Raw genomic sequence first — 22,511 nt, 5'->3', positions numbered from 1 at the left:
AAGAAATCTGTCAGCGCGACTGTTTGAGCTTAAACTGAGAAATGTGTAAAATTACAGCAAAGCTCTGTAATTTTAACACAGAAAGTTCCTGTTCATTCACAGTGAAAGTTTTTATATTCTTTATTCATTTATAATTTTTCATTTTCCAAAGACATCCAGCAGGCCGGATCAAAGACTTTCCCGAGCCAGATCTGGCCCTTGCACCTTACGTTTGACACCCTTGCTTTTACTCATTGAAAACAAAGACGGGAGTCAAATCATTTACACTGAGCTCACAGCACTAATGTTGGCAGGAAAACACAGCCTGAAAGGTCAAAGTTCATCTGAACACCTCTGTGTGCTCATCTCCTTTGGTTCTCCAGAAGTCCAAGCAGCAGATCTCCTGCTGTGTCAGGTGTGACCGAGTCACAGGAGATTGGAAATGCCTCTTCCTGTTACTACAGCGTCACACCTCCCAGCTCGCTGTTGACGGTTTCTGCTGTGAGCAGTCCAAACACCCCCACCACCATATTTTATTTTTTTAATTAAATTGAATCATCGTCAGCCTTTCCCGCCTGGCTGCGAGCTACTTCACGTGGAGTGAGCAGCAGGTGATGATGTGGAGAGTCTGCGTTGCTTGGTAACAGATAAAAGCTGCACAAAGGACCACCTCCCACGCCGCACTCTGATTGGCAGCTGCTCGGCGACCTGTTCGCACACAGACGGCGTCCTTGAGACCAAAGCACACACAGACACACACTGAGCAGCTGTTGTTGAGTTTTTATTGAATGAGTGAAACGTCTACAGAGATGAGGCCTCGCAGGAACAAATCCAGCTGCTTACAGACAAACATCCAGATGTTTTTTCCTCTCTGTACATTCGGTGAGATATGTTCTGAGAAATGAGGCCCGGCAAACCCCCCCCACCAAAAATAAATCAAGAGTCAAATCAAACCCACGCAGGTCCTCATCACACCTGAAGCACACCTGAAACTCCCTCCTCCTCTTTGTGTGAAGGGCTCTTCTGTTCTACTAAAACTGCCGGTCTCAATCAATTTCAATCAAAAATGACGTAAATTATTAATATTGATGATTATGATTATTATTTACATCCAGCTCAGAGACTAGGAGGATCGGTGGTTTCTGACTGCCGTCATGTTAAATGATTCAGCTTTATTCTGCGTCAGCACTCAAGCCATTTATTAACAGATGACTTTATTTATGTACACTTTTTTTTTAAACTTTTTTTCCTCTCACAAGTTTCACAAATTATAATTTTCAGATTTTCTCTGATTTGTTTTGGCAGAATTCTCTTTTGAGTTTTTAATTCATTAAAATATTTTCTCAGGCTGTCATTTCCATTTTTCTCAGATATTTTTGACCAATGATTTTAATATAATTCTTTTATAACAATTTTCCCAAAGAGCTGCGATGGATTTGTAAAGGTGCATTTCACTAAAACGCGCTGGAGCGCCAGTGGAGGCCATGTTAAACTCACTCCTGTAAAACAGGAGCATGACGCGTTCCCGGCTTTTCCAAAATATCGGAATATAACAGATCTGTCTGAAGTTCAACCGGCCGGGGAGGCTCGAGTCATTTTTCCAGAATTAGGAGCTTCAGCTCAGAAACTCAGTTTTAATAAAGCAGAACCTTCAACTCTTTCCCTCCACTGCCTCCACACCTCCACTCTCACTCCGCCCCCTCCCACCTGGATAGTTAAAGCCTAAGTCTATGTTATAAAAAAAAAAAAAAAAACATCACATTGAAAAGAGGGAACAATTAAAATATACATATATTATAAATGTAAATACTCGCTCGGCGGAGCTCAGTCACACTATCATTGGCATAAGAAAGGATGGTGTGTGTGTGTGTGTGTGTGTGTGTGTGTGTGTGTGTGTGTGTGTGTGTGTGAGGGCACGAACACAGCGTTTGAATGAGCGTCACTTCCTCTCCGGACCAAAGAAGAAAAAAAGAAGAAAAAGAGGTGTGGCTGATACGAAGGTGTGGCATCAAGTACCAGCTGCCTCCTGATTGGAGGCATCGAGCGGCGCTGAGACTTTTCCTGTTCAGTCTGGATCTACGATATTTAACCGATGATGTAATAAATAAAGCGCGGCGAGTCGCTCGGACTGAACGGCCTCGTCTGCCGCTCGTGACGGAGGGAGGAGGGAGGGGAGGAAAGGAAAGGAGGCAGGGAAGGAGAGAAGGAGGGAGAGGAGGGGGAGGGTCTAGGCCTGAGCGTTGGTGCCGTTCTTGTCCGGGGGTCCGGTGCTCGCCGGCAGGTTGTTGAGGGAGGGCGGGGCCTCGTTCTGCTTGCTGTCGCGACGCGGCGGCATCCTCTCGTTGATGCGGTCCAGCCCTCGCGCCTCCTCGAAGCTCTGGATCTTGTGCTGCGGGTTGAAGCCTTGAATGGCTGCGAGGAAACAGGAAGAGGTTAGACACGAGGAGACGTCAAGCACAGCCGGGTCAGAAGGTCACCGCCAGCACTGGATGCCGCCGTCCAGCTTTACTTTAAAATGTATTTTCAATGTCTGCACGTAATGCTAATATTTTATGACACATTTCAACGATTTCTCCTAAAAATAAATATCTGGTGAAAAAAAATCATGTTATTGTGTAAAAAAACTTTCCAGTTTTAAGAAATATTTTAAAATAATTTTGAGATTTTTCTTTAAAATTTCAGTAAAATACTTCTATTACTTTTAACAAATTCCATTTAATTTATAAAATAAATTGTCAAAAATGTAAAGAAAACATTTAATCAAAATTATTTTCAGCAATATTTTTGTACTTTAAGGATATTTCTAATTAGTAATATATAATTATGGCAATTATGTTAATATTATTTAGATATTTTATTATTTACCATTTAACATTTTAAATTTTAGTAACAGATTAGTATTTTACTACAGTATTTTATTAGCGTGTAACATCATTAAAAATATTTCACTTTTTATTTTAGAACTTGTGTGTGAACTTTTGCTGTCCTGCTGGCTCGTTTCTGACCCGCTGCCCAAACAGTCACTTTTAAAAACACGAAGAGAAGGTGAGGAAACTTACTTGAAACAGGACAAAGACAGCATGAAGACAAAGAAACAGGTGATCAATAATCAGCTCTCACATTAGCTCATAAAAGGTTCAGGTTGAACATTAGACACCAACAGCACAGACATATTTCAGAGTGGGTGAACACAGACAGTCACACAGAGAGTCGGAGGGTCGGTTGCATACCTCGTGCCTCTTCTGCCTCTACGGTGGCTGTGTAAGCGTGAGTAGAAGTGCCATGCCAAAAAACCAATGGAGAGAGAGTGGGAACATTATATATCAATGCATTCAGTCAGTCACGTTATCAGTCCTGTTAACATGGAGTCAATCATCATACAACCCCACCCACCCCCCACCACCCCACCATCCTGACCACAGAGTCCGAGATTAGAGCACAGCTAACATCTTCATTGGGTTTATGGGGGTCTGTCGGAAACCGCAAAGACAAACCACCCGCGCCTGACTCTACCGTCATATCAAAGTGACGATTTTGGCGTCTAAACGTGACGCAGCTCCCAATCGGTCCTGATTCAGTGGTGCAAAGTTCATGCCGCCAACTCCGACCTACCCTGCTCTGAAGTAAGACCCGCTGGTTAGTCTGACCCTGGTGATGATGGTTTTTACCAGGGGGACAAAAGGTCGAGGTTCAGGCGACTACTTTTACATTTAATATGAATTCACCTCCATAAATACAGACGTTATACATATAACCTGGAATATTGCCACAAGCTGCAGCTGATGAAGTGATCTACATGACCAGATCAGGACCAGGAGTGTGGGTGAAGTTTTCAGGCTTTGTAATAATAAGTATAATTAGCCATTAATCCATGAAAATAAGTAAATGTAGTTTGATATGTGCTTGCTCTCCCTGCAGCCGTTCGTCTTTGAAGGCCAGTGTGCTGCAGAGATGTGCACAGGTTGGTCCGTCACAGGAGAATTGAGGACACTCGACATTTCCACCAGGCTACATGCTGATGAGGCGGGGGCAGTTTCTCGGCGGTTAGTCTCTCGGTGTGAGTGCAGGCATGGGGCGGTTAGTGTTAGCTGGACTCTGGGTTAGTGTTTGGTGGGATGTTCCGCTGCGCTCGCACTCACCGCTCTGCAGAGTCCGCCGACCGCCGGACAAAACACCGAGGGGCAGCGTCCCCGTCGGGGTCAGCCCCTTCAGCTGCAGTACGCTCTCGTTCTCCTCTCTGTCGACACACAAACACAACATCATTAGAGAGTGTCAGCTGATCGTGTCACCGATGAGGCACAGTTAACTTCAAAAGCCTCCAGACAGGAAGTCTAAATATGACGGCGTGATGTTTTCAGAGACAGCACAGATGGGAGGAGGAGGTCACTGCTGCACAACAAACCTGAAAGAAGAAACAAGGACTCCTCCTGACCAGGTTCACCAACATTCTACCAGATTAGCTCTCCAGATTATTGTTTATGATATAACCAGAGCTCAAAGCTCCACACAACCTTTCATAGCCTCCTGTGTGTTTCCTGTGTGCCAACACAGCAGAAACTAGGAACAAAGCACGTTTGTAGAGCTCCAGCTTGGGAGCCTTTTTAAGCTCTGCTTAGGTGGAGGTACTCTTTATTAGCAACCACACTGAGATGCAAACACATGCAAACCTCTTTCTCAGTTTTCTGAGGAAAGCTTGTTCCTCTCCACCAGGAGACAAGTCACCTGTTTAGTCTTTTACTGCAGATGACGGGATTTGCAAAAATAACTGAAACATGAAGTGATTTTCATAAAGACATAAAAGCTGAAAGACGTGGTCAATCACTGGCCTGCTGCAATTTTTTTATTCACCCTTCTAATAAATAAATAATAAATAATAAAGGTGCTGCTCTATCCAGACAACACACGGCTATTTGTTCCTACTCGGCTGATGTCAGTTCTCTAAAGAAGTCAGGGTTGAATTCATCTGTGGCTGAACTAAATGTTTAGTTCTACTAAATTACTCAAACTGTACAACAAACTGATTTGTTCAAACATAATATTTGTTTAGGTCAAACCCGAGTAACTGAAGCCAAGTCTAAATACCAGGCAAACACACCCTCGTTTGTGTTGGTTAGGTGTGAAAAAAATCCCACCTTATCAGTCCGACTTTGTCCAAACCACACCGACTTTTCGCCTGATTATAGCCAAAGCCAATCAGAATTCAGAACGCTTCTGGTACCAAAGACTGTCCATTTCCCAACATGTCTAAATATTCATGTGCAGATATCTGTTAAACCTGTTAGTTTAGAAAGCATTAATGAGCTTCTGTTAGCAGCAGGTCCAATGAAACGCTGCTGAGCTGTTCAGATTCCCGTACACGGGCCAATATACATCTGGTTAACTGGTTTAAACTTGACCTGTTTTTTCAGGCTTTTGTTCTTTGCACGTGTCTGTATCTGTGGTTTTATATCATATCTGATATCCTGGGTGTGGGACCGTTTCATTTGATTTTATTATAGTCCTAATTTTCATTTTATGATTTGCACTTCAGTAAAAAGACACCAAGCTGTAATGAAACAAAGTTCTCGGTTGAAGAAGTGAGTGCAAACAGAAGTAGAATTAAACTGCTGATAGAGATCAACTCAGTCATAAAGACGGACTGAAGATAAGGAGCCTGCGATGCTTTCCTGAGCCTTAAAATAACAGCAAGACATTTTCTGAAGAGGAGCAGTCACACTTTAAGGACAAATTATTCTGACACACTTCCACAGAATCAAAGGAGGACAAATGTAAACGACTGAGAAACTCATTAGCCTTAAATCAAAGTGGAGCAAAACTCTCAGTACCGTGCTCCAACAACCTCTTTATTCCACATTTTAGAGTGACGATTAAAAAAAGAAAGAAAGAAATCGTACAGAAAAAGGACTTAAACCGTCTCCTGCTTCTAAACATGGCCCTGATGTTAAAGAGTCTCATTGCAGTATAAACTTCACCCAAACCTTCAGGAATATAAAACACACCTGAGCACGGAGAAGACGCGAGCCATCTTTCCAATCGCCCGGATCTTGTTCCTGATCACCTCCTTCCTGACAGCCGGAGCGCCACCTGAGGAGCAGAATGGAAAAAGTCTTGAAAAGTTTGGTGGCATTTGAAATGAAGAACTCGATCTATACTGCGGAAGCTTGTCAGGGTCGACGAAACGTTCGTAAGGATATCAAGATGCGAGTCTGACTGTTTTTAGAAATTGAGGCAGAACTGGATTTAACCAAGACATCTGCAGAACACAGTGAGAAAAACCTCAGAGCCAAGCAGCTGGGTCGGAGAATTCAACCGTGTGAACCAGCCTTAAATCAGAAATAAGTAACTTGTGCACAGAAATAACAAACACACAGACTTTAAAAAAGTCACATGCATAGAAAAATACACCGAATGTGCAGACTAGTTATGACCTGATGGGAACTTCTAACTACCACATAATAATTTGAGCAGAGGAAAAGTATATTTTTAAGCAAACAAATTGGTCTAAAATTTCACAAATTCAGTGAACCGTCACACGAGAAAACAGATGATGCACAGACATATTTAAACCCAATGAACCCGAGCACGTCACCCATGCAGCGAGTTTTCAGTAAGTTTAAAGCATTATGACACATTTATAGTTCAAGTTGTTTCTCCCAGGGGTGTCAAACATAAGGCCCAGGGGCCGGAAGCGCCCTAGAAAAGTAGCTGTCTTTGGTAAATGTGATTGAGGGAATACATTTTGGACTTTTAACAGTTAAAAACATTTTCTTTCAATCTCAGTTTGCTGCAGTAAATTTGATCCAGTTTATTTTCCCCGAGTTTTTTTTTTAATTTAATTCCAGAGCTCATCATTCAAAAATACCCAACAGGCTCCTCTTTTTTCATCATTCCCCGTCCACACAAGTAAAGACTATTTAAAAATAGTTTCCTCAGTTTCTTGAGCTTCAGGCCGACACTGATCGAGCTGTCGGAGTGGATTCACAGTTCTGCCCATTTCCTGCTCCAGGTTTTTATTCCTGAACACTCGTAGAGCAGCTTTGTATGCACAATTCAGAATAATGCTTCTGTATCTGATCCTGAGCCTCAGCTCACTCTGAAACAAGCTTTTTTTAGCTCATCTTCCTTTAAGGAAACCATGTTCTGATTGTCTGCCCTGGTAAACAAAACTTTGACTCTCTGTGACATCACAAAGATCCAAGACTAGAGGAAGCTGTGATAACCTGAGTGTTTAATGCACACGCACACAGCTCGATGTCGTCTTCCTTTCAGAGACCTGCTGAAGTGTTCTGAGCATTAATGATTAATTCAGAGGATGAGTGATAATCTGAGCTGACCTGTAACTCTGACGGAATAAAACATTTATTTCTTCCTGAATCAGTAAGACTGTAAACCCCACAGCAGGTATCTCCTTCATCTTCCTCATAACCGTCTCATTGTTAGCAGAGATTATCACAGTAATAATCAGCGAACCACAGAGGAGGCGGGGCTAATAGCGACTGCGCTCTCGCAGTTATGAGCCAAACTCGTTCTAACAGCTGCCGCCACACATCGACTTCCCTCAGGGTTTCACTTCCTCCCTGGGCCCCAACGCATCTGATTCATTTACATTCAGTGTTAAGCACCCGCTGCAGGTCGCCATGGCAACACGCCAGATACTACTGACAACTTTTTTTTTTTTTTTAAGGCTTCTCTGACTCGCCGGCCTCCACAGTCAGCCTGTCAGCAGCTAATAAAACACCCCAGAGCACCATCTGGCTGGCATACAGCACTTCCAGTGAAGCTGATCTAAACCAGAACATCTCAGCCCTGCTCTCTATGACATCACAGAGATCCAAAAGTAGGGAAAAAAAAGGGGTAAACTGGGTGTTCAGAGCAGTGTGCATGCTGAGCTTTGGGCTCACAGAGATTACTGAACACAGACTGAGCTCATGATTAGATATTTTACCATGAAAGTCCCACTGGAACAGCAGAGACATGGATCAGATCCACTTTACATCAGCTCGACTGTAAGAAAACTAAAGCTTTCAGCACAGAGTCGTGTTTTTATCACCGCCATCAGAGGTCAGTGTCGTGTGTTCAAGGATAGTCTGATATCCTGTCTCACTGCTGCGAGCTGCACTTTATCTAAGAAAACCGCACAGAATTCACTGTGAAGACAGTGAAAATAAAACGTGTGAACCTGCTGCAGGAGGTATGTGCGACACCCTCGTGACCATGTGAACCTAACATGGCAAGAAATGCAAAGGTGCCAAACTGCCGTCCGTGCAGGCCGAGCCTTACTGAGCATGTGTGGAAACTAAATGGGTGTGGCTAAAGGCGTTCTTACCCTCGCCCGTGTCGTCGGCTTCGGATAGGAGCTCGTCATCGGAGCAAATGTTCAGCACGTTCACCAGCATCTCCGTCACTGTTTCAGAGGACACACACAGCGGCATGTCTGATTGGTTATCACAGAATGCAAACTTTAGAAAGATCCTCCCTCCTCTTTGACCCTCACCTTTCTCTCCAACGAAGGGCAGAGACCAGGTGAAGACATCCATGAAGTTGGGGAGCCAGTAAGGGTGAGGGGAGCAGTTAAACTGCCGAATGTTCATCACGTTGTTCTCGTATTTCAGCACCGCCGCTGAGGACCACACACACACACACACTCATTATCTTGACTCCATCAGCCTGCCTCCTGCTGCCATGGTTTCCCTCCTCCTCTGGTCCTCTTACCTTTGTTGTTGTACACATCCAGGTAGTTGGGAGCCGAGAAGATTGTGATTAAAGAAGGAAACCCCGTCGTCTGACTTTTCCTGTACATTCGATACCTGCCGGAGAAAAATGGACGGTGCTTTAAAAACACTGCACTTCCTCTAAAATCCACGAGGGGCAGGCCGCACACACACACGGTCATGAAAACACACTTTTGTTTATAAACAGCCGTAATGAACTCACCCAGCGTCCTGAGCTTCATGTGCTCGTATTACAGACAGCAGGTTATTGTTCATCAGAAAGTCACAGACTGCCGGGTAACTGAAACACACACACAACAAGAAGAGTTTTAAAGAACGGCTTTTACAAGACACACACACACACACACACAGATGGAGGTGATCTCACTGAACGTGATGAGCATCAGAACCGCCTCCTCCAACCCACCGCAGTTACCATGACAGCTAAGAGGGCTGCTCAAACTTGAGTATGACAAGCGATGCTGAAAGCGCTAAAATTAGGATTAATTAAGGTCGGGGCTTTACACCGGGGGGGGGGGATCAGATCCTCACAGAAATGCCAGCTCACTTCAGAAAATCATACCCCCCACACACACACACACACACACACACTTCCTGAGTTTTTTTCTTTAATCCACACTCACTCAAGTAAAAGCAAAGCCCAGAAATGAATCCCCTTCATCACTTGACTAAAGTTCAAGGAGATGATTCATTCAGCAAACCACACATTAAAGAAGATGGAGGCGCCTTCATGAAGCTCAGTCTGCATGGGTCAGGTGTGCAGGTGATGTCACACAATCATCACTTAAACCTGAGTTTAAGCCTGAGGCCACCAGCATCATGCAGCCCGAGGCTTACAGTTGAGGAACATTTCAATTTATTTTTGTATAACACCAAATCACAACAGCAGCTAACTCAGGGAGCTTAATAAAGACCCCACAGTTATCACATGACACCCTTTGAGCAAACGCTTGGCGACATTTGAGAGAAAAAACTCCCATTTAACAGGATGAAACCTCCAGCAGAGGTCACCGATGCTTCGCGTCAGGAAGTGCAAGAAAACATTCTGTCTTAAAAACTGCAGGGAGCTATCGGTTTACTTTAATAAAGGATACACTTCCTGTATCGGTGATTGATAGGAGCAGACTTTTATTGAGCAACGTTTAAAAAAAAACCAGAACAAAAAAAAAAAAAAACCCCAGACCTTTTTTCTGACCCTAAAAATAGAGACGGGAAGTAAACTTCTGATGCTGCTGCCTCTGTTCTTGAATTATTTCACGTTAAAATCGATGCAGCGTCACATTTTTCTCTCACTGTATATGTGGCCTCCACCCTAAGTAAGGCCGTCTTTACTTCCTGTAGTGGTGTGGGTCTGTGTGGATCCTCCCAGTCAGTCGTGTCCAGTGATGGGTCTGAGACGCCGTCTGAAGCGACCCAGATGCTCACTCAGGTTTGTGTGTGCTGACTCGGTAATAAAGGCCAGACGGCCACAAACATGCTCGCTGTAATGAGTTCTGTAAATGTCGAGCTACTGAAACAAACTAATGGTGGATAAAAGAGGCTTAGGAGCAGCTTTCGTCGCCCTGTGACTTCCGAGCAGTGTCAACGCTGCAGATTCAGCTTAACTATTAAGACAGAGCAGGGAATGCTAATATTTATTTTCAGTATCTGTGTGACAGCGGATTTAACGGCACTCACTTATCCACAGATAAGCCATTGTTTGTAAAAGCTTTAATCAGCTCGGATTAACAGAGCGCTCTGCTTTTTGGTGCTCGGGCGGCAGCAGCGTGGCTTGTACCTGTAGAAATAAGAGCATCCTCTGACACTGTTGTGGCAGAAGTGTTCCTGGGTCTTCTCTGAGCCGTAGTCCTCGCCCGGGTCTGACCACAGCAGGTCGCACATTGGCCCGAATGCCGGAGGCTCCTTAAACCGGTCCAGCTGGAAAAAACAGGAAAATTTAAGATAATTTAAACTCTAAAAGAGAATGTGTCTGTGAGGTTCTCAGTCATCCAGGTCATCGTAGTCAAAGGAGCTTGCAAAGAAAAGCGTCTGGACTTCTTTAAGTTGCTTGAAGACGTTTCACCTCTCATCCGAGAAGCTTCTTCAGTTCTAAGGTCAAATGGTGGGGAGTCCCAGATTTAAACCTCGTGGGAGTATCCCCCCACAGAGGGACAAAAGGACCCCCTGATGATCCTCTAATCGCCTGAGCCAAGGTGTGAAACTGGGTGTGGGTCCCAATCAGCCAGGGTTTCAGGTGAGCTCATTGTGAAACCTCTCTAAAAGAGAATGTGTTTATAAACCACCACCAAGAAGAGTAAATCGTTTCCAGCTCTGATTCTTCGCCTGCCGGCTCTTCTAATATCTTGATGCATTCTCAATCATCCAGGTAAGTAAATCCCAAAAGGCTGATTCTGTTCATCTGGACGTAGCGTTTTCAGTGGGAGAAATGTTTTGTCACTCATCACTCATTAAGGATCAAGGAACTGACCTCACAGCCCCATTGTTCCTTCAGTGGGCTGGTTTCAGTCATTATGTAAATGTACTGTTTATAAGATTGTGGAAACCTGCAGTCAGCTGAGACTGAAGAAGTCACTTGGATGAGTGACGAAAGCTTCTCCCACTAAAAACGCCATGTCCAGATGAACAGAATCAGCCTTTTGGGACAAGAGCCAAACGCTCTCTCAATAACTCTCTCACTCTTCCTAAGGCCCTCCTCCCTAAAAGCACACTTTCTTCTGATTGGCTGACCCCAGTAAGCCAGCCATGGGCCAGCACATGTCGTAAACAGAGAAGTCAGTGAAGTCAGATTCAGGCTTGTGGTTTATAAACATTTACAAACATTTACGTTATTATTAGAAACCGATGAAAAATGCAAAACTTCAGACTATCAGTGACGTGCCTACTGAAGACTCTGGCTGTCAGCCCTTTCGTGATGTAACACATCTCACCTTTCGTATGTCATCCAGGCAGGTGATCTCAGGGCTTAGACCTCCGTGCACACACAGGAACTGCTGGTTGAGGAGGGCGGCCAGAGGCAGGCAGTCAAACGCCTCCATGCAGGCATCGTATACACGCTCAGAGTACTTTATCTTACCTGGAAATGCACACACACCAAGGTCAGCTGCAGTCAGATAAGCGGTCTCTGATGCTGGTGTGTGAGGACAAACACTTACACTCCTGCTTGAAGGTGAAGTACTCTGTGAGATGTCGGCACTCGTGGTTGCCTCTGAGGAGGAAGAGGGTGTTGGGATGGTTGACCTTCAGGGCCCACAGGTACAGTACACACTGCAGTAACACACACACACACACACACACACGGATAATCGTGAGAAACACCATCACCTGACTCCACGTGAACAGTTCTCTAAGACTGATGGAGTTAACCGCTCCTGGGTCCAAATTCTCCTTCAGTTAAACAGTCCAGCTGTTGTTGTGAGTGATGTGAGATTTTAAGGTGGGGAGAGGCAACACCGTCATGGTGAAAATAAAGCACAAACATAAAAGGTTTACGCTGAATGTGACATAATAATCAGGATGATAACGTTGGATTATCATTCCCGGTTCACCGCCATGACTGAAGGTGGAGGCCGGCAGAGGAGGAGGTCTGCAGGCTGTGAGATGACTAACAGCAGCCCGACGCTGTGAGATGATCCGCCGCTGTTTACTGACTCTGACAGATTCATTAATTATGGGGGATTAGTCGATGCCATTATTGATCGCTACAGGCCGTGGCCGACAGTCCTCGAGCAGAAACTCTCGGTGCAGAGGGAATACGAGTATCATGGAGAAACCTTCATCTCCATCAGGGAAAGAGCTGCTGAAGCACTGACATGCAGTAAACCGGCAGCTGACGGACGTCATCCTCAACCTCCAAACAAACCCACGGATCCTTTCAGCTGCCACTCACTCCTGTGTTTTTGTGCACCACCTGTTTCAATTTAATGTTTTTTCTGCTCTGAAGGCGTCGAGCTGTTCAACTGAGCCGAGCGCAGAGGAAGACGAGAAGAATAACCAGTGTTGGAGTCGGGCTGCGTGCACGCTGTCATTCCTACATGCAATTATGTAACTTCATGGCGCTGGTAAAGCCACGGCTTGTGTCAGACATGGGTGACTTTACGCTCGTGTTCCCTTTGTTAGTAAAAGAGCAGCGGCACGCTTCACCATTCAGCCTTTGAAAGATGAGACTGGAGAGAACAGCAGGAAAACAGCAAGACAAAATAAAACTACACAACCTCAAAGAGAGGAGACGACCTCAAGAATTTCTGGTTTGTGGCTAAAAAGTGAAGATTTTTAGCAGTAAATGAGATTCCTCTTAGTTTATGGATAATCGGCAAAACTGTCTTTTCTCCAGAGAGCAAACAGTTTGTGCATCAGTCTGCAAACATGTTTATTTGTGCTACAACGTTTTAACACGGGGGCCGACTCACTGCTGCCTGTGCTGGACGTCACAGGAACTGAAGCATGCGGTGCTGCCATGATCATGTGGTATGACTAAACACTCAGATTTGAGCTGCAGTTAAAACTTCTGAGAGACTTTTTCTGCCCAATTAAATGTCTGAAAAGGTCAAAAAACACAAAAGACATTAGAGCAATCGGCTGATTCAGCCGTGACTCAGAGTCGGGACACGCAGCACGCCGTTCGGTCTGCGGCTGTTGAGTCGTCTGGAAAACGAGTCTTTATGAAGACAAATGACCTCTAAACTAACAAAGTTCAGTCAAGCATCTGCTGCTGCAAACTGAGTGTGACTTTGAAACAGGACGATGACACACGGCGTCTCTGAGGTCCAGGCAGAGCTGAGGAGGAGGAGGAGCTGCTCCAGGATGTCCACTAATCCCAAACAAGGAAGCACGACGGCAGCCATACAAATGTCAGCAGCTCCATGCCAGAAGACGCCCGGTGCTCCCTCTGATGGGGCGCAGCTGGAGTTTGAGTTTGTGTGTTTGTGTAAGTGTGTGTGTCTAGCAGGGTGTGTTTGTGTGGAAGAGTGGGTGTGGCAGTCAGGGCGGCGAGGGGGCAAACAGTGTGCCTTTTATTACCCATGACTATTTAAAGATGCCCTGCAGAGCCGTGCGGGCCGAGTCTCCAAATGTCACGCCAGGATTTCTGTACCAACACATCCTGACAACTCCAACACAATAAACAAGACGACTCCGAGCTCTGCACACACTCCCACAACACCCAGGAAGGCTGAAGACGCACAGCAAACCTGGACGGGTATAAGTACGCAGGAGCTAACGAATAAATGAGAGAACGCCCCAACTGCCAACTAATACCCACAAAACAACCCAAAAAAGATTCAAGACAAGCACAAAAGAAAGACCGAAAACAAGAGCCAAAAAAGGAAGAAAACAACCCGAAGACAAACAAAGTGACCCAAAAAACAAAAAAAATAATGAAAAAGAGACAAAACAAGAGCACAAAAAGTATAAAAAGGCAACAAATGACATTTCTTTCCTGTGCCGAGGAAGCTACAGACACGCACCTCGATGCTGAAGTAGCCTCGGTCTACGTAGTCCCCGAGGAACAGGTAACGGGTGGTGCTGGGGGACCCACCCACCTCGAAGAGCTTCATCAGGTCGAAGAACTGACCGTGGACATCTCCGCACACTGCACATACAAACACAACAAGCTCAGCGTTACTACAGCCGCTTTCAGACACAGGCTGAGCTGAGAGGAGGATGATTATGAGCTGTCGCTCATGCAAAGCTGTAACATTAGCGTTAGCAGACCGTGTTCTTTCATCATTAACAAAGAGGAAAACATGCTGGTGATAAATTCTCAGCTGACATCTTTAAATGTCTCTGCACGTCGCTGACATACCAAGTGGGCGGGGTCAAGGCGAGGCTTTACCTGTGATGGGGGCTTCCACCTCAAGCATGCATTTCTCCTGCCGGAGGATGGCGGCACCCTCGTTGATGATCCGCAGGGCCGTCTCCTCCTCCAGCCGACCCTCCTTTACCAGATGGGCCTTGAGCACCTCCAAACTGGGCCTCCCGTCCACGTACAGCTCTTTGACCGTCAGGCGGTCTCCAGGAGGATACGGCACGGCTGCAGAGAGATGAAAGAGAGAAGGGACACGGTTACACTGTGACCTCATACAGAACACACAAAACCTTCACCCTTTAGTTTAAAGGGGCTCCATGCTGTTGTTCAGGGACAGAATTGATACTTTTTAATGATGATATTTAATGATATTGAACAGGAACTCGTATTCCTGTCCTGCTGACAGGTGATCGCTTGCTGTAATCTTTAATAAAGGTTGGTCCCCTGTTCGGGTGTTTTCTGGCTGTTTTTGTGCTGTAACATTCCCACGCTCAGATAACGCCTCGTTAGGAATGCTCTTATCATCAGCGAGGTCACGACGTGCCTTTGCAGCACACCTGAGATCACCCGGGTACCCGCGGCTTTGTTTGCAAAGAGCAGGCCCGCTGACTTCAAATCCAAGCTTATCCAGGTCACACCTCAGAGCCAACCACGCAGGCCCACAGGCAGATCAGCGTCGGTGAGGTGTCCGCGGCATGTCGGGGCTCGTCCTGAACACAAAGCAGCAGAGTGTGGCGGCGCGGCCCAGCCCTGCAGGAAATACCAAGCAGCTTATTTCAAGAAAACCCGTCGCTGCTCACAGACTCCAGCAGGCAGGGCGGAGCTTCTACACCCACGGTTACTAACGTTCCTTAAAGGTGTTTGGACCAACGCTGTAAAACCGCTGCTGTAACAACTGTTACTGAGCAGCTGAGCCCGAGCAGATGCACTGCAGCAGGAATCAGAATCACAGTTAAAGAATATATAAAATATATAAAGGCAGGAGGAGGAGGACACATGACATGACTGTCTGCTCTCACCTGCACGGTCCAGGTCATGTGATACATTTATGACCTGGAATCACCTGTGTCTGTCTACATGAACTCAGTGACGGTGCAGTCAGACAGGCGGGTCAGTGTGCGCTGTGATTGGTCACAAACATGTATTTTGTGTTTTTATCACCTTTCCCCGCCACACCGGCTCCGACCGCCCAGTTCACCTGCTGTGAGGTCAGAGGCTGTTTGGTCACCTGACTGCTGCGGTGACATAAACACGGTGATGCACCGAGAGGAAGGTCTAAGAAGACGGGAGCAATCACGCAGACACTGAATGTTCCTGAACACTCGCTCCTGGCACGGCGCTCTAGTTCAGCACGCAGCTCTGAAACCAAACCAGGCCGCACGTGTTCAGCCAATCACGTCGCAGCTCCTCGTGAACTGGTTCATCGAAGTAAAAGCAGCTGCGAGTCCCCACCAGACAAATTTATCTGCCCGACAACTCGGAAGTGAGAGTGGAGTGTGTGAAGAGAGAGAGAGAAAAACAAAACCACGATTGTGAAAAGGAGGTGTTGCCGACCGCTGCAGGAAGCGGTATTCAAATAACCATCAGCAGGAGGGACACAGGAAGAGTGAAACTGCTCAGATGCTTAGTAAACTCAGCCGCCGCCCCGCACTTTGTTTGCTGTTGAAGCCACGCGGCTGCCTGCCAGTCAAACATAAGCAAAGCAGCGAGCCGGCCCAGCACAGATGGCCGCTTGTTTCTGTCTGTGCAGCCAGCGAGCAAACACCAGCAGGACACACAGAATCAGACCTGAGTGCAAAGAAACTTCACTTAAACAAGCAACAGCAACGACAGAACCCACGGACTGAAGCCCACATGCCAAACATGGAAGACCCCCCTTCCCTTATTTTTATTTATTTATTTATTTATTTTTTGGGGGGGGGGGTCAGTGCTGTCTATGGACTGGTCTGAGGCCAAACCATCACAGCTAAGGCTTCAGTCTGAGCCTCACATTAACGCCGCCATGCAAACATCTGCACGGACGAGAATGACAACTCGTTAGATAAGAAGCTCATTTTCATCTTGTTTGCATATATATGAACTCACAGCTTCCTGCAGCCGACGCAGCCATCGATAACGAGCAACGTTAACGTGACCGACAGAGAAAAGGAACTGCTCAGGAACAAACCCCACACAGCCGAATAACCCAAACTGACTCATCCACACAAGTTGGAGCAGGTCGGGCTGACAGCTTCACATTACTGTTAATAACCTGCAGTTGTGTGTGTGTTACTTTCAGTCTTGCCTCGAGTTCATACTTGAACACCTCTGCACGACTTCACGCATCTACCACAAACCGAGGTCAAACGCTAGCGCCTGTTAGCTTCAGCGTCACACCTGAGGAGCAGCTCTGTCATCACCTGGATGGTCACCACCTCCTTCCCATCCTCCCTCTGCTCCACTCTGCGTGTGAGGAGGTGCACCCACAGCAAGGCTAAGAGCAGCGAAAGGAGAAACTAACGTGAAGTCTCTCATACTGAGCTCCAATCACACCATAAATACCCAAATACCTGTCTAACTTCATGTGACCCTTAAAGTGCTGCAGATGTGCACCTTTTTGACTGCACAACGCCCGAACGTACAGGGTGAGGGTTGGCGTGTACCCCTGAGCGGGACAGGCCCCAGACGGCACTCCGTGCTCGGGCCCACCCCAAAAAGTCTTAACACCTTAACCACCTTAACAGATCAGCATTTTCCTTCCTTTTGATGTTGGATGGAATAACCATAAGATTATAGGCTTTGGAGACCGTGCTGACCCGATTCTCTGTGGGTGGAGTGGACGGGGTCCAGGGTGGAGCTCCATCACAGAGGCCAGGACAGCAGAGCAATCCTGCTGCATCCTCCAGCCCAGCTCCATCAATCATGAATGAGGACAGAATCATTACACATGCCGAGCGAGGCAGACGGCCCGACTGATTCGATTACCATCGGTAACTAAACCAAAAGGCCAGAACACACATGCACGCGCACACACACAGGGTTCAACAGGAAGCTGCAGATTGGGCTGCTGTGATGAACTACAGCCATCAGCAGCAAGCTGCTCAGCCTGAAGTAATTACATAATTCAATCGAGCTGATTCAGGGCTGCAAACAACACGTGGAAACATCCCAAAGAAAATTCCCAGAATCCAAGTAGGAGCTGTTCTCTGTGACCATTCCCAAATCAAACAGCAACCAGGTTGTCATCAGAGAAAACCAACAGTGAGGCTGAGTGCTCAGGGCAGCTTATCAGAAGGATAAGGTTCTGGACTTTCAAAAACGAACTGATAAACTCTTAGAGTGGATCTGGAAATCCATCCAGATATTCCTGGAAGAGTTGTTGTGTTGGTGCTCACAGATAAACAATCAAAGGTGATTCTGAGCAGGTAAATCCAATCAGAGTCGGCCGTATCGGCTTCCTGAGCGGCGGCACCGGCATTAAGCAGGTCTGTGTAATGACCAGTGGCCCTCCTAAGCTTCTCAAACCCGGTGAGCATATCAAACATGACCCCACCTGCTGCTTCACCCGACACCACAACGACTCAGAGAGAAAGCCGTTTTATTCTCCAGCAACCACCAAACTGGGCTCCAGCGATGGCCCATCTGTGCAGTGCTCCTGATCAATCAGCATACATTAGCCGGCCTAACAGTCGAGTCTAAAACACGCTAAAAACGCTCAAATTCATTGATGCTTGGAGCAGCAGGAAGTTATTTTAGGCTTCAGTGATTCAACAGGAACCAGAGTTCACAACCCAACGCCGCCCGTTTGGAGACACAACTCCTAATAGCTTCATTACTTCCTGTTTCATCATGAAGAAATGATAACGACATTGAACTTAATAATTTTATTCATCTACTGTGTAATAAGCAGGTCTTATAAAACAGTAGATGTTGGTGGGGAGCAGTGTCTCTCAGACTCATGAGCCTTCTGCAGATGAAAAGTTCTGTTTAAATCTAACCGGATAATTTCATTGATGGCTAAAGTGGGCAATAACAACTTTTTAAGGTGCCATCAAAAACTCCAAAAATAAAACAAAAGCAGAAGTAAAGAAAGACACTATCCACCACCATTTTAATATTATTAATATTGTTTCCTGATTGATAATAATAATAACCATGTGGTTATACACTGTGAAATCGCCACAATCATAGCATAACATAAACTAAATAATTTGTGAAATTAAATGGCAGAACATTTCAAATATAAACTAAAACACTAATGATACAATAAAAAACTAAAATATAAATGAAAAAAAATCCAAAATAAAGATGAACTGAATTATAAAACGTAAAAAATAAAATAAAAATATTTTCATTAAATTATAATAAATTAAATTCAATTGATAGGTCTTTAAATGTGGGGTGTGTGTGCAGGGGTTCGGAGAGCCTGTGATGCTGAGCAGGAGGTTGCCTCCGGGCTCGGATGGGCTCGTCTCGGGGGTGTTTGTTCTGCAGAGCGGTGAAGCACCAGCTGCTGCCTCTCTGAGAGCTCTGAACACCGCAGAGAAAAACCGCAGCAGCAGAACGTGGCTCAGTCCTCCACACAAACCTCAATTTCAAACTCATTTTCCATAAACACACACAGCGGGGCAGATTCGGGGGCGGGGGGTTGACGAGGCCAGTTTATTCACCCCTGAACCATTACGAGGCCAGCTGCCTGCCGCACACGGGGCGGTGTATACCCGCGGACAGGATCCAGGTATCCGCGGCGTCGTGCGGACTTTCCGCGTGAACCCAAGCATCGAGCGTGGCTTGACGGCGGGCTCTCACACCGCACACCTACATCTGGAGCTCAGGGCTGCTAAGCTAAAAGGCTAAGTTGTTAGCTGCCGCGGCATCGATTAGCGGGCTGATTGATTGGCCGGACTGCCTGTTTCCCCCTGCCTGGTGGAAGAGGCGTTAAAGCGGGCAGCTCGGGGAGAAATCACCGCTAACTGCGGCTCTGACATCCAGCTGCTCACATTTAGCGAAGCCATTAGCCCCGACACCCGTCAACTTCCTGCCCCAGGAACGCGCTCTAAAGCCGGACAATCACGTACCTTTGACGGGCCGCTCCGTGGTGGAGAGTTTGCTCTGGTCTTTGGCCGACATGCTCCCTCCCTGCGGGCTGCGGGCCGGAAAACAGGAGAAATTCCGAACTAAACTGGACCGATTCTTCCTGACGAGCTAGCAGGCTAGCTGGAGCGAGCTAGCCGCGCTAGCTGGTGGTGGGGCTGGGAGCGGCGGCGGCAGCGCGTCCCTCCGCGTACAGGGCAAGCGAACCGAGTCGAGCTGGAGTCAGACCTGACCAGGGTAGGGAAGAGGGAGCGAGGGCGTCCGTTTCACCGACAAACCGGAGCCTCTCCGCTCTGCCCTACTCCTCTCTGCGGTGCGGTGATGCCGACCCGCGGTCCAGGCAGGAAGCGGCCCGGGCAGCAGCGCCGATCTCTGGCTTCAGCAGCACCGAGCGGCGCGGCGGATCATGTCTCGGCTTTATCCCGTTATTCTCGGACAAGGTGCATCTGTTCCAGGCCGCTGCGCTTCAGTTTTTTCCTGTCGTGATCCGATGTGTCGCCCAGACCCTCTGTCGGATTACAATAATCCGCCGCAAGCGGATTTCCTACAACATGGCTCAGCACGGGCGGGGGGTTGTGGGTAATGTAGTATTAAAGCGGTATGAATGCGCCTCCTTCAGAGCCCACTCAGCGCGTGCACCGCACTGTCAATGGAAAATAACTGCATAAATAAAAACTCTGCTGTCTACGGTGTGAATAGATAAATAAAGTAAAAATACACAATGTACGGAAAATAATAATAATCTCTAATAAAATTACGGATAAAAAATTACAGATACATTAATAAAAAAATACACCCTACGGAAAAATTTAAGAAATAAAATTAAATAATAAACACACTATGGAAAATAAAAAAGTTTCAGTAAAAAATAATATTAAATAAACACTGTCTGTGGGGCAAAATAAATTAAAATGCAATGTCTTTGGGATAAAATTAAAAATAAACAAATGAAAAAAGGGGGAACATTCATTAAAATAAGCGTAATATAAAATAAGAAGCCCGAGCCGAAAAGTTTCTCTGACACTGTCTTGGAAAAATGTTTAATTACATACACTGTTTACGAAGAAAAATATTATCCTTAAAAACCAAAGTTTCATTGTGACAAAAGTAATATTAGTCTTTAACAAACAGTGAACTCTAAAGAATGGTTTCTTGGTGTTTATTCTAAACTTCGTTCTCAACGTTTAAAGTTTTCATTCTCATTTCAATAAAATAAAGCGAAAAACAAGGAAGTGTCTGATTTAAACGCACTCACAGTAATACTTGTGCTGCGCATTACATGCTGTTACACGCTGAATATGATAGCACACTCAGCAGATCTGAAATACGTCACAAAGAGCCACGTGTGCTTCACTGTCACCTGTCGTTGGATAAAAACATTTAAAATTGTTGGATCTTTTTTTTTAAATTAAGTTCGGCACCTGCTCTGCAGCACGGTCTTATTTTCCTCACGATGACGATGAAGAGGCCACCTGGTTTCTGACGTCACGTGCTGTATTTGTTGGATGGATTTTGCGCAGCACAGAGCTGAAGCCAAACACCACAGCGCCTCCGTGTGGTCACTGTAGGTAATGCCAGCAGTGACCACACGGCGTCCCTTAATGAGCTGAAGGTCTCAGGGCAGGACGTCTCAGGTGATCCTGAGCTTCACACTCACACTGAGAGCGTCCGGCACCGGTTCACTGGTTTTAAAAAATCTGAGTTCTGAATGCTGTGATAAATAAAACATGTATTATTGAATTATTACACAGAGCTGTGAATAGCTCTCAGTCTGTCCAGGGCCGGAAGTCACTCAGTTTCATCACAGAGTTTGATGAGATTTTTCACCTGAAACTCAAAATAAAATCATATAAAATATCATTGAACTAATGAAATAAAATTGGGGCTCAAGAGTTGGGCGTTCGTCTTGTAATCAGAAGGTTGCCGGTTCGAGCCCCAGCTCCGACAGTCTCAGTCGTTGTGTCCTTGGGCAAAACACTTCAGCCGTTGTCTACTGGTGGTGGTCAGAGGTCAGAGGGCCCGGTGGCGCCTGTGTCCGGCAGCCTCGCCTCTGTCAGTGTGCCCCAGGGCAGCTGTGGCTACAATGTAGCTTGCCATCACCTGTGTATGAATGGGTGGATGACTGATTGTAGTGTAAAGCGCTTTGGGGTCCATAGAGACTAAGTAAAGCGCTATACAAATACAGGCCATTTATCATAAAAAGAGAGACGGGTGTGGCCTCGGCCTTCCTGCGTCTGATGTTTGACTCAAAATAGAAACACTTGTTGGGCCTCCTGAGAACCGAGCTTTCACCGAGCGCTTTCCATGTAAGGGGAACTTTGCAGGACCAAAGGCTCCCACCTCAACCCCCACAGGGCTGGTCAGTTCAGATTATCACTGTGTGGCATCTGCATCCCGGACAGCTGCTGTATATAAAGCCTCTGACCCCAAATCATCAGAGAGCAGCATCAGAGTTGATGAGCAGAGATGGTAGGTGTTCTCTCACAGCCCATGGTTATGCTTTTTATACAAATCACAATTTGAAATGTTACCAATGAAGCTAAACGCTCAGAGACCTAACAGAGCGAACCGGATTACTCTGTGTAATACAGTTAATACACTGTATTCTAGATGGTAAACAGTAGTACAATAAAGTTACACTACTCTACACCATCTACAATACAGCACAGAATTATACTACTGTGTATCTACTATAATATAGTTATATTTAAATATGATCTACTAATACATTTATAAACTTCTGTACACCGTCTAGAATACAGTACAGAGTCCTGCTGGTGTTTCACCCTGCAAATACACTCTTATTTTTATTTCAGCAGTCGCTGAAACAGGTCGGTGCCTGCAGCGTGCATCAAAATGTTCGACCCCGACGACAAAGGCTTCATCCACAAAGAGTTCTCACGCCAACGTCTCCTTATTCAGGC

At 46.1% G+C, this 22,511-nt stretch overlaps 1 protein-coding gene across 4 annotated transcripts; it reads right to left on the bottom strand.

The window, feature by feature from the left end:
• Positions 1-747: 747 nt before the first annotated feature.
• On the bottom strand, positions 748-21,027 carry ppp3ccb (protein phosphatase 3, catalytic subunit, gamma isozyme, b). Of its 4 annotated transcripts, none has more exons than XM_082539199.1 (14): positions 21,009-21,027; positions 14,542-14,739; positions 14,174-14,298; positions 11,864-11,975; positions 11,639-11,784; positions 10,489-10,628; positions 8,914-8,991; positions 8,692-8,786; positions 8,474-8,599; positions 8,306-8,383; positions 5,979-6,063; positions 4,119-4,216; positions 3,210-3,236; positions 748-2,391 (listed from the first exon to the last, which is right to left on the bottom strand). In XM_082539199.1, exons 2-14 carry the CDS (start codon positions 14,567-14,569, stop codon positions 2,207-2,209), a joined length of 1,323 nt encoding a protein of 440 aa, XP_082395325.1. In that variant the 5' UTR covers positions 14,570-14,739; positions 21,009-21,027; the 3' UTR covers positions 748-2,206. The 4 variants fall into 4 exon arrangements, with proteins under 4 accessions (XP_082395325.1, XP_082395322.1, XP_082395323.1 ...); XM_082539196.1 differs by lacking the exon at positions 21,009-21,027 and adding an exon at positions 19,572-20,177; XM_082539197.1 differs by lacking the exon at positions 21,009-21,027 and adding an exon at positions 19,572-20,177 and having other exon boundaries at positions 748-2,382.
• Between the last annotated feature and the right edge of the window lie 1,484 nt (positions 21,028-22,511).

Source organism: Aulonocara stuartgranti (genome assembly GCF_965226115.1).
Source record: "Aulonocara stuartgranti genome assembly, chromosome: 7".
Taxonomy (NCBI): domain Eukaryota; kingdom Metazoa; phylum Chordata; class Actinopteri; order Cichliformes; family Cichlidae; genus Aulonocara; species Aulonocara stuartgranti.
Note: the sequence above shows the minus strand (reverse complement) of the source record. Positions and strands in the feature narration are given on the sequence as shown.